The following is a 12,843-nucleotide window of genomic DNA, read 5'->3' on the forward strand; positions in this document are numbered from 1 at the left end:
ACCTTTTTCCTGCCCTGCAGGTTTTGCTGTTGAAGAATTTTAATCAGAGTTGCAATAATGGATTTTTTCTTTCCAGAGAAGAGAGGGGAAATATGTTAGAAATGATGTTAAGATTTAGTAATATTCTTTTTCCAACCAATTACTCGTTTATATTTTGGGCTCCCCCATGAATCTCAAAAGCAGAGGAGGAGGCGCAAGATCCTCTGCCTCCATGGAAAGAGACTCCTCTGATCAAAACATACTTCTAATTAATCACTACTTAATGGAAAAAATGGTCTTGAACAAAAAAAAAAAAGAAGAAGTTTAATATCGCATTAAATATTCATCATGGTTTGTGTGTGGCTCCAGGAGGGGAGGACCACTGGAGATTGTGTGATGGGGAGGGATGAATTAGTCTGATTTATCTCTGTGGTCTTTTCATTTACTCCCAAATTAGTTTGTGCAAAAAAAGGGGGGCTTCTAATTCCATTTCAAAACTTCCCATTCTTTGTTTCATTACAACATACGTCTCAGTCATGCCAAAGTAGTACCAAATCAACCAATTTGCTCACACAAGACATTTCATCTTAGGGTTAAATGAAGGACTAGGTTATCATGTAATATCAAGTGCATATCACAATTAATGATGTTGTCAATCAGCGCTGGCCTCAATTAAAAATGAAGGTGTGAAGGTCAACAAAATGATGGCTTTCATTTAGTTTTCCTCGGCAGAACGATGTGGGCTCAGAGGAGACTCCCACTTCTCTGGCTTTAAAGCTTTTGCAGGGATCTTTAATGATTAGCCAGAGACACAAACAGCAGTTCGTCGCATGTGTTCTGTAAATAAGTACATCTAACCCAGAGTGAAATTCAATATTGTCTGTGTTGGAGCGTGGAGGAGGAACACCATATTTTCCGCTTGTGCCAGCTTAAGCTATTAGCTGGCTGAGACATGTGCTATTAGCACATCATAATGAGAGTAATAAAATCACGAAAACATCAATCGGATGAAAGAAGAGATGCTAAGATTAATTATGAAACAACACAACTGCCGTATTCATTTTAACAGTCCATGTTAGACTGCAAGCTATTATTACACAGATCTCACGTTGCCTCGACTTGCTGCTAAGTATTCTTCTTTTTTTTTTTGTAATGTATTCCACCTCCTCACCCGAGCAGACATCACACCTCCAAGAGGAACATCTGTCAAAAGTCTGAATCATACATATCGCAGAGTATGTTTATTTGGAGATCTCACCCCACACACACAGCAGCCTGAGAGGTGCTTTACTAAAGATAAGTCTGAGGTCTGATTATGTGCATTTTTGCTAATGAATCCCACTGCAACATTGTAACTCGGTTTGAAATCACAACCTTGACTGGAACGAGGTGGGATATGCTGCATATTTGAGGCTGGTATGAAGTCTCTAAGTAAATGCAGAATGAGGTACGTTTGCAGCTAACAGTGAAGTAAGAACGGGTTCGTTTGAGAAATGCTTTTAACGTTTTAGGCAGACATTTGTTTTGATGATGGCTTGGTTTAGCATAAACACTGAGTATTATTTGTTGGGACTCTACGTTTGTCAAGCATCCAGAGTTTGGAAATATATGTATATGTAAATATGTAGTCTGGTATAGTCTTTTTAGCAAAAGAAAAATTAAAAATGATCTGTATTTACTTTGTTTCATTTATAGATATCTGACACCTTACCTTCTTTGCTATAATGATTGTAGTGTATCTATATAAGTCTGTATGTACTCTCACCTTAACAGGTGGGCCAATCTGAACAAAAGTTTGCACAAACATTGCCATACATAGATTATTTACCATTATTAACATCTATATTTTCATCTATATTATAAATTCTTGGGTTTTTTTTATATCTACATTGTAGAAACAAACAGAAAACATCAAATATATGAAGCAAGATATATGGAATTATGTTACAAAGAAAAAATTGATAAATAACTCTAAAGATTTTTATATTGTAGATTCACAGCTGTGCCTTGTCAGGGTTCATTTGTGGATTTTCTTACCTTCTTAATGGTTGGGACCATTAGTTGTGTTGTGCAGAAGTCAGGCTGGTACACAGCTGACAGCCCTATTTGACAACTGTTAGATTTCCTATTATGGCAAGAACCAATCAGCTAAGTAAAGAGAAACGAGAGTCCATCATTACTTTAAGGACTGAAGGTCAGTCAGTCTAAAACTTTGAATGTGTTCCCAAGTGCAGTTGCAAAAACCATCAAGCACTACGACAAAACTGTCTCACATGAGAACCGCCCCAGGAAAGGAAGACTAAGAGTCACCTCTGCTGCCGAGGATAAATTCATCCGAGTCACCAGCCTCAGAAAGTTAACAGCACCTCAGATTAGAGGCCAGATAAATGCCACACAGAATTCCAGTAGCAGACACATCTCGCAGCAGGACCCGACGGCATCCCAGGTCGTATCCTCAGAGACTGCACATACCAGCTAGCTCCTGTGTTCACTGAGATATTCAACATCTCTTTATCTCAGTCGGTCATCCCCACATGCTTTAAAGAGTCCATCATTGTTCCTGTCCCGAAGAAACCCCACCCTGCTTCTCTCAATGACTATCGCCCTGTAGCCCTCACCTCAGTAGTGATGAAGTGCTTTGAACGCCTGGTCAGAGACTTCATCATTTCTTCACTACCAGACACACTGGACCCACTACAGTTCGCTTACCGTCCAAATCGTTCCACAGACGATGCCATCTCTCATCTCCTCCACACATCACTCACTGACTTGGACACTAGAAGGGGGAATTATGTTAAAATGCTCTTCATAGACTACAGCTCTGCATTTAATACCATAATTCCCTCCACCTCACCACCAAGCTGGAGCATCTGGGACTCAGCTCATCTATGTGTCAGTGGATCTCCAACTTCCTAACTGGCAGACCACAGGCAGTAAGGATGGGCGGGCGGACATGTCTCAGCCTCCACCACTCTCAGCACTGGAGCCCCCCAGGGGTGTGTTCTGAGCCCCCTGCTGTACTCTTTGTACACATATGACCATGTGGCCACTACCAGCTCCACCACCATCATCAAGTTTGCTGACGACACCGTTGTGGTGGGCCTGATCTCTGATAACAACGAGACGGCCTACCTGAAGGAGATTAGGAATCTGGAGAACTGGTGCCAGAGGAACAACCTCCTTCTAAACGTCAGTAAGACAAAGGAGCTGATAGTGGACTTCAGCACTAAGCAGGAGAGGAACTACCAGACCCCCCGTCATCAACGAGTGCCCAGTGGAGAGAGCGGACAGCTTCAAATACCTCGGAGTTCACATCACGCAGGACCTGTCATGGTCCTGTCACATCAACACCGTGGTGAAAAAGGCCCGTCGGCGTCTCTACCACCTCAGACGCTTGAGAGACTTCCAACTGCCCTCCAAGGTGCTCAGGAACTTTTACTCGTGCACCATAGAGAGCATCCTGGCGGGAAACATCTTAACCTGGTTCGGGAACAGCACCATGCAGGACAGATGAGCTCTACAGAGGGTTGTGCGGTCAGCTGAGCGCACCATCCGCTCCGAGCTCCCTGACCTGCACTCAATCTACAGCAGGCGGTGCTGGACCAAGGCCAGGAAGATCGTGAAGGACCTCAGCCATCCCAACAACGGACTGTTCTCTCTGTTGAGGTCAGGAAAGCGATTCCGCTCCCTGAAGACCAACACAGAGAGACTGAGGAGGAGCTTCTTCCCGCAGGCGATACGGTCTCTCAATCACACCACCACACAGTACATTAAATGAGAAGGTTTGGTTGATCTGGAATAGCTCTGACTAGTACTTTATATTACTGTAACTTTTATTGTTTACTGATTACTGTTACTGTAATCACATTATATTTTTCGTAACACAGTAATGTCATGCATTGCATAGCAGCCAGAGCCTGACCTTCAGCAGGTAACAAAGGCAGTGAGGGGCAGTCAAGCTTGTAGGATTGAAGCCTGTGCGTGTTCCTATAGTAGAATGTCAGTGGAGCTTTCTTTAAAGTCTCTCTTTGAGCTGGTTTTCAACTTTTCTTTGTGTTGTCGGCTTTGTGTTCAAATGCTGAAACATTGAAAGAAAGGTCGTATGTATGTCCTCATTAGGAAAGAGATTTGTGTCAGTGTGTGGGACTGTAGCCTAAGGGTTATATTGTTAACTAGTGATTATGTGACAGTGTATTTCAGACCATCTTATGGAGTAACATGAAAGTAAAGTAATGAGAAGTGTAACACATTTTTTTTTTCGCCGGGGAGTAATTAAGTAAGGTAAAGCATTACTTTTTAAGAAAAAACACTGGTGTTTAGTTCCAGCTTGATTTTAGGAGACTATTAAATGTAACAAAGATTAAAAGCCACTGTACCCTTTTTCATCCTGAGCTCACACTGCACAGTCCTAACAGCCTTCAATAATAAAGTAGGGCTGCCTGTACGCAGCCTGAAAGGGTAGAAGCATGATAGAGAAAGTCTACATCTGCTTGCTAACCTTATTGCTTTAAGCACAGCGAAACTACAAGTGACTCAGACTATGACAGAAACAATGTTCGGAGATCATTCTGAAATATGAAAATGAAAGCGTATGCAGCGGTACCATCCATATTATGAAGCTCCCTGATGTCAAGTATCCTTTAAACATGAAAATATTTGTATTCTGTTGTGTTTCAATGCAATTAATTTGTCTTATCTTAGCAATAAAAATATTTTTAAAAAATTTAAAAACCCTATGTATTTTTATAGAATTATATGTAATTATATTCCTTATATGCACACGAGATAAACATGCAATGTGTATATGTATACAGTATTAAAATGTAACACCTCAAATCTGCTTAATATTCTTGATCATACACAGAAGTCTTTCTTTCTTTTTTTAACATCACCACAGGCCACTGAAAAATTATGTTGTATAATAGCCATTACAGCCAATTCACTTAATAGTCTGTTTCTTCCTGCATTTTGCTGCAGTTGAGTTTTAATGGAGCTGACTGGAGTCCATTTTTCACAAAATCATCAGGTATGATAAAAGCGAAGCAGTGTACTTCTGTGTGTCCGTGGATCATTGCCACCCAGTCTTGCAGGTACAGTAATTTTCAATTCTACCAAACAAGAAGACAACTGAGCAAAATAAAAATTAATGGCATAAAGAGACTTTTTTTTAAGGAAAAGACCCCCCCCCAAAACACATTTCATTTGCTATACTGCACGTGCCTTATTTTTCAGTGTTGTATTGTGTTGTCTATTGTGTGAGAGGTTTAGATCAGTGTGCACAGTCGGGTGTGCACTCACTGATGTAAACCCTCAAAGTTCTTTATCCCTTAGGATTATAATAATGTATGCATTGATTACTCACTAAATATGGCCTGATCTTCATCTAAATCACAATTATAAACAAACACAATTTGACTAAACTAATAACGCACAAAATCAAAGTCTTTAAGGAACACATTCGGGAATAATTCACTAGAAACAATAAGTAACCTCGTTATTAATGACTCCTCCACTTCCATTAAGGAGATTGGATTTGAAGTGTGGGTTGTGGAGGTTCCTATCTCTAAAAATATGGCCATTCTAAGACTGCTTACTGACAAAGTCTGCACTGAAGACAGACTGGTTGGTGTGAGCTGTTCCTCGATCACAACAACTTTCAGTGGATCTTAGAAGAAGCATTATAAAGATGCACGAAGCCGTTAAAAGGTTACAAAACCAATTCTAAAGACCTGGGTGGTCATCAATCCACAGACAGACAAATTGTCTAGATAATGGAGGAAAGTCAGGACTTTTTTGGCTCTCGCTAAGGGTCCTGCAAAGATCACAGCAAGAGCACAACATGCAATCCTGAAAGATGTGAAAAGAGATCTAAGGTTAAAAGCAAAGCACCTGCAGAATTGTTTACAAGTGGCAAGGTCTTTATTCATGTGTCCACTATAGGAAAAACACTGAATAAGAATGAAACACACCACAGAATGAAACCACTGATCTACAAAGCTGTAGTTTGTTACACACTTTTTGTTGTCTGGACAAATAACACAAAAGTTGAAACTTTTTTTGGCTGCATGTGTGATTGTATGGATCAACAAAATTAAGGATTTTTAAAGAAGACGCTGTAAAATTAAGACACTGTGTCCCCAAGTACGCATGACTTGAATAGGGCCGTGTAATCAGATGAACTGAAACAGTTTTTAAAACAGGTGGAATCACCCAACGTCATCCTCACTGTGGAGCAACTCTCATCAGCATTAATCACAAAGGTCTAATGGAACTTGTTATTGCTAAATGAACCTCTGCACACTCACTTTTTCACCCAACACTGTAGAGGATTTTTCTGTGTGTTCAATAAAGACAGGAAAAGCGTTCCAGTCATATTAGTTAAGTAGTCAAATTTCATTTGTCTGTAACTGTGACTTAGATGAAGTGAACACCTTATTTCATGACTAATCAATGCAGGAATCCAAAGGATTTCTTGCACCTGTAGTTTGCTAAGTGATGTGTTAAAAAAAATGACACACACTTTTTTTTTACTGGTCCATTTTACTGATGTCTGTAGCCTTTATTTGGAAACAAATACCAAAGACTGTCAAAACTCTCTTCACTTGACGGCAGCCAGCCTTCTGTGCATTTACGCAGAGATGAAGTGCAAGCTGCCATCTTGGCAAGTAGAGACAGTGTATGTTTATCATCCATCATGCTTGATACTTATTTCTGACATTTCGAAGGCCAGGCTCGTATTATGGTGTCCACAAATTAAACAAATGTTTGCTGAACAAAATGCGCCCCCAGATACAGAGTTCGTCCCAGGAAAACACTGATTAGGTCCACAGGAGCCATTAGTTTTTAATATAACCAGGAGGGGGACACTCTAACTGCAAATGCGAGGAAAGGAAAAAGGAACAACTTCATGCATGAATGAAGCTTGTGCTGGCCTCGAACGCATCAGAATGTTGACAAACCCTGCCAGCTGGAAAATTAGTTGATTTTTAAAAGTAATTATTTAGGCTTGTCTTTTGGACAACAGTGGTGTCAGTCCGTCGCACCGGCAAGTTCTTTTTCCTCACTTCACTCGCCTTTTTCACAGGCCACATTAATTATCTCTGAGCAGGATCTCCTCACCTTATTAAGGCTTGCAGATTCCACCCTAGTACAAGAATTGCCTTTGGCTGAGACGGTGGGATTCTCACCATAATATTTTCTGAAATAACTTTGCAGGGGATTATCTGTGGGTGGACAGCTACCACTGCAGCTGCTCTATGAGCTCAGAAGTGGATAGCATACAAGGAAGAGAGAGGGTTTTTATTTATTTTTTTAAATTTTTAAATAGTGTGCCACAGGAAGACCACAGAATCGCACGGTTCAAAGTGTTCATCAAAATTCACAGCCTGCGAGTTCAGTTCGCAGTGTCGAAGCCAACCTGCTGAGCTGTGCTGGAGTAAATCTATAGAAACAAATTAACTCCACGTCTGTTGGTCTGGGCATGTGCAGAAGATAACAGGCTTCAATTACAAAGCTCTTTCTCCTAATTGAAAATGCAGCTAATAGCTTAAGTGCTTGCTATCTGGAATAGCTAAAATAATGTGCGGGGAGTGCAGCGGATTCTGGCGTTTACAATACACTCCTGAGAAGAAGGTTTGAGCCCTCGGGCAGCCTTTTACAGCATCTCTCCCACGTTCATCTCACTTGCCACTTTGCACTCTGTGGCTCTTAATAAAAACTGAAAAATGAATTCTCGTGTGTCAGAAGAGACTTTGCCTGCACTGTGATGCAAATAGCCCAAGACACTATTGATGAGCACGATGGCAGCAACGTTCATAGCTAATGCACACGACGATCTAGTGGGCACATTTTTACAGCAACTTAAACAAGCACGACAAACCTGCAGGTGGTTTCACAGGTGTCCGGCTCTAGCATGTGTTCTTACATTGCATTGCTGTGTTTGGCATGAAATGTAACACGCACAGAGGTAACAAAAAAATGGAAAAGAAAAAAAATCCCATTACATTTTTAACAACTCATGCTGCTCCCTTGAGCTGTAGAGGGCAAGGAATAACAAAGCTGAGGGAAGTCTCGGCTCCTTACCTCTGATGGGCTATTAGTTATTCCAGCTAGCAGAAGCCCCATTAGGTCTGCCATTTAATGCTCCCACGCCACATTCGCACATGAAAGCTACAAGATTGATAAGCCGACCATCTCACCTCCAGCTTCCCTTGCGCTTGAGAAATGCTCTGCCACAGATAATCTGACAAAGAGCTGATTTAGCTACCCGCGCACCTTGTACCAAGTGACATTTCTGAAAACAATGAAACATATGTGTGCAGGCCTTTTTACAGTGACTTGAGTAAAGGGCACAGCAAGAACCTAACTGGTGCTACAGCACAATCCACTGACATGAAACATCTTATAAAATGCTTTACATGGTGTATGTAGAGTATAGAAAATGAGCTGTGCTGCAGCGAGATAAAACTTTGTCTCTGAGCTGCGCTGACACAGACAACGGAGAAGAAAGATGTCTCCCGTACTAAACAGCATGTCTGGTTATTCTGACAAAAAGGTGCTCGCAAAGATTCCAGCGACTCCACATCTTTCCCAGCACAACATGTTCTGTTAATCACACTTAACCACACTGCCAAATGAAAAAGAAGAAAAAAGAAAAGCTGCTGGACAAAAGAAGACAGATACAGAGCATTTGGAGAGAAAATAAAGAATACATGGGCAAAAAAAGTGCCTAATTAAACACGAGCAAATTGATTAGCCTTTCTGTCTCGATCCCTTAGTGCCACGCAGGGGGCTCACAATCTGTCACGTGGAGGAAGTCTGGTTTTAGTGCAAGAATTTTAAAGCCAATTCCATGAGTAAAAGTTTCACAGGAGTAAACAGTTTCTTTATAATGCTGAGATTAAACAAAAGTAGCATAATGCAGTCCCCTCCTGCAGCGTTACACAAAAACCGGGAAAAATGCAAGCCCAAATGCATAATTTATCTTTTATTTGGCTGCAGGCCTTCATAGTGTTCCCCAGCCTGTGGTGACTGTTTGAACTTTGTAAGTTAAACTAATGAGGAAAAAAACCTAAGCACACAATTGCTAAAGGCTAGGGGCGAAAAAAGCAAAGAAAATGAGATTTACAATCAGCTGGTGTGATTGTAAATATTGGCACACTTCAGACATTCGCAAACAAACATCAAGACTCACACGATTTGCACGTTTGCCGCTACAGCTGTGGCAGCAAGCACACAGGATAGGAGAGGACCATCTGCACAGTGACTTGATCCAATCGGTTTACACCGGTTCGTTCAGGACGGCAAGCAGTTTTGGGAAAATAAAAAGTCTGAGAATACACAGATTCATCAATGAGATGTTTTGTGTCAGGAGTGAAAGATGGAGCCACTTTGCGTGTAATGCATCTTACTGTAAGTTACCAATGAGGAGGAGCTGCCGCTGCACTCGCAGCTAATGGGTATCATATTTTAGCAATAATATTGCATGACTCAAAACAACAGCTGGGTAATCGAATGGAACTGAACAAACCCAGCATAATGCAAAACAAGTCACCATGCACTGCCCTTTGCGTCCTTATCCTATTACAGACAGAAGCAGAGGAGAAAACAATTTTTTTTCACCCTGCAGATCATTAGAAAATTTACCTCTTATGCCTCGCAGTGGAAATGGATTTTTGGAGGGCAACGGTCATACCTCACATTCCCTGGAGCCTGAGATGGTGTATGTGTAAGGTCCTGTCCCATTAACCAGCACATCCATAGTCTCTGAGTGTGAAGGCTTGTAGTCCACATAGTACTCTTGCAGTGGTGAATTAAAGGAGCGCTCGGTCTCCCGTGCCTTTTTCTGGCGCTTCTTAACCGCAGAGCGCTGCTGAAGCTGTTTGATGCTGCTGGGATAGCGCTTCCACGACACATAGATAACCAGCAGAATTATAGCCACAGATAAGAAGAGGGCCACGCTACCGGCTATGATCTTGTGGAAGGACACATACTCGGTGTCTGGTAATGGGATAGTGGGGGAGGCCTCGGAAGGAGTTGGAGAGGCTGTCCTGTTCCAGGTTAGCTTTTTATCCACCGCAGACTGCGTGGGGAGAGGTTTCAGCTCAGGCTGAAACGCCGTTGTGAGGGGCAATGTCGTTGAGGGGATAGGGGTCGGAGTTGCAGTACAGATGTTGTAGGTCTCCACCACATCTGTAACTTTCTCTCCTTGTGCCTCCTTAGGGCTGGTACATATCATTGTAAACTCCTTGTTACCCTTGAAGGCTTTGAGCCAGGACACCAGAGGGCAAACGTTGGGGTTACAGTACCACAAATTACCGGCCAAACTGATGGTTGTGAGGGAGATCCAAGCATCCACTGTCTGCTGAGAGACATTAGTGAGCTTGTTGGAGTCCAGGTTGAGAGTCTGAAGGTTAGGCAGGCATTGAAATGTGCTTGGATCCAACACTTGGAGCTCATTTCCTGAGAGGTCCAACTTCTGCAAGGAAGTCCACATCCATGGCAGGCCCTGCGTTAGCAGTTTGATGCGGTTCCACTGCAGATAGAGAGCCCGCAGGTTAGTCAGGCGAGGGAAATGAGCGAAATTTATCTTAGAAAACTGGTTGTGCTCCAAATGGAGCTCGATGAGCTTCAGGAGTCCCGCAAAGGCATTACGTGTGAGGCTTCTCAACCTGTTGTAGCCAATATCGAGGAACTCCAGGTTACGGCAGTCGAGGAAAACGCGCATCGGGACTGTTTTTAGGGAGTTTGACCTCAAGTGTAAACTGAGTAGCTTCCGTAAACCCCAGAACTGATTAGGCTGGAGGACCTGCAGTTTGTTGTAGGAAAGGTCTAGGTTACGCAAATTCGGGACGTCGTGGAAAGTGTTGTTTTTCAGCTGCGTGATCTTATTGGAGCTGAGAATCAGTTCTTTGAGCCTCCTTATCCCGTGGAAAGCCTGGCCATCCACGGCATTGATGTAGTTGTGGTCAAGATAGAGCCAAACTAGTTGACTGAGGCCCGCAAACTGGTGGGCTCTAAGGCTCACCAGGCTGTTATAACGCAAAGACAGGCCCTGTGTGCCGACAGACACGTTGTTTGGCACGTCACGGAAGGCATTGGACTCGCAGTATATTATTTTCCCATCACATCGACAGCTCTGGGGGCAGGGACGCTCACGGATGCCGCTTGGAACAGCAAGCAGCCAGGAGGGCACCACCACAGTGAACACAAGCCATCTGAAAAGCACAAAAAGTCCTGCAGACACACAGGAAAGTGAGAGGTTTATGAGTACAGAACATGTATCACACAGAACCATGTAGACTACACGGACTAGAAGGGAATAAAAGAGAGGAAAATAGAATGTGCACAATTTTTGAGTCGAGCAACTGAATATGTTCTGAGACATTTGCAGGGGGGGATTTTCCTGCCTACTTAATTTGCACTGGAGCATTCATGGCGCGCGCACACACACACACACACACACACACACACACACACACACACACACACACACACTTATGTTCAGCCAAAGTCATGCTCTTGGAAAGGTGATTGATAAACCACACGCATGATGCACAATGTGACAAACAGTTGCTGAGAGAAAAGCCTCCTTTCGGATTCCCCTGCCTGCAGTCATCAGTCATAAACCGCAGGGGGGGCACAGACGCCAGCGACACCAGCTCTAAGTGAATTGTAGTTAGGCAAAAGACAAAAAAGACTGCGCAGGAATGAACCCTTTAAGCACCCTGCGGAACAGATTTTGGCTATACATACCCATATTTGCTCGGTGTCGGCTCTTCCTCTTGCTCAGGGATCTCTGTTGCATGCGTCTCCGGTGCACATGTTTAGACGCACTCGGCGTTTTGCCCAAATAGTTGGACACTTAACCAGGACGCCCGTCTGCGCGGATAAAACGGACACTTTGCGCCGAAGCCGGATCCGCTCTACTTGCAATCGCACACCTGTCGGAGATAAGAGCAGCTCCAAAAGGTGTGCATCAGCCTCCCTGTCTGTAGTTTCCTACATTACCGCACAACATCAGCTCGATAACGCGTATTTTTTTTTCTCCCGAAAGCCCTCGGATGGATGCGCTCAAGCTCGTATCCTCATGAGAGAGTGACAGTTTAGCGCCTGTCGTGGGAGGCTATTAAAAAAACAGTCTAAACACCGAGTCGCCAATTGTTGAATCTAGGTTAAGTGGCAGAGCGAGAGAGACGGGGAGAAAAAACACTGGAAAACGACCAAGTGAAGAAATCTGAGAGGGATAAACTGTGGTCCAAAGCCGATAAGTTGGTTATATCCCGCTTCAGGCGTGGACAGTGGAGAGAGAGTGGGGGGGGGAAAGAAGCAGGCTGCTGTGGATTAGAGCCGTTAACCGTCGCATTAAAAATAAATCAATTGTACAGCAACAGGAATGATGTTGGTGTTAGATTATTACGGAGCTCGCCGGTGCTCGGTTTCAGGACTTGAGATGCCCTCTTCTGGTCGCAGAGTGGCACTCCGCAACCGGAAAAACCTAAAGTAGACTTCATTGTTATCACAAACGCAGCCTGCATATCAATTATAGAGGGAATGGGAAGCCTGTTAGCTTTTTGTGTGGATATTTGTGAAGATGTGCCGCAAGATGTGCGTTCATTAGAATTAAACCCCACCAAATTTAAGATTATAATGAGCGAAGAAATATTATGTAACTTTAATGCCCTGATTTTCTTTCTCTTTTTTGGGGGGCACATATGAATCTTAAGAGGCATAGGCAGAGGCAGTCATTATACAGCACAGTCCTGTTTAATATTCCATTATCTTTTGCTTGAATATTATTGCTATTTAAGAACCATTTGGCCGCTGGAGGTAGTTAATTTAAACCTTTATACTACTTAGTTTTCT

General features: G+C 42.9%; 1 protein-coding gene across 7 annotated transcripts in view; it reads right to left on the reverse strand.

Annotated features, from left to right (window-relative positions):
* Window positions 1-12,329, reverse strand: part of LOC146562179 (leucine-rich repeat transmembrane neuronal protein 4) — a 62,412-nt gene extending 50,083 nt beyond the window's left edge. For 4 of the 7 annotated variants that reach the window (XR_014894630.1, XM_085293699.1, XM_085293700.1 and 1 more), the window contains exons 1-2: window positions 11,734-12,329; window positions 9,625-11,214 (exon numbers count right to left, since the gene is read on the reverse strand). Coding sequence is in view for 4 of the 7 variants with exons in the window: in XM_085293699.1 (XP_085149825.1) it covers window positions 9,668-11,214; window positions 11,734-11,785 (1,599 nt within the window). In the remaining 3 variants the exon portion in view is untranslated. The remainder of the gene's footprint in view (window positions 1-9,624; window positions 11,215-11,733) is intronic. The other 3 variants (XR_014894629.1, XR_014894628.1, XM_085293697.1) reach the window with 1 other exon arrangement.
* Window positions 12,330-12,843: the final 514 nt, after the last annotated feature.

The sequence above is a fragment of the Mchenga conophoros genome, linkage group LG12, assembly GCF_057382185.1.
Source record: "Mchenga conophoros isolate Kocher_MC1m ecotype Shallow Benthic linkage group LG12, M_conophoros_male_GT1.1, whole genome shotgun sequence".
Taxonomy (NCBI): Eukaryota; Metazoa; Chordata; class Actinopteri; order Cichliformes; family Cichlidae; genus Mchenga; species Mchenga conophoros.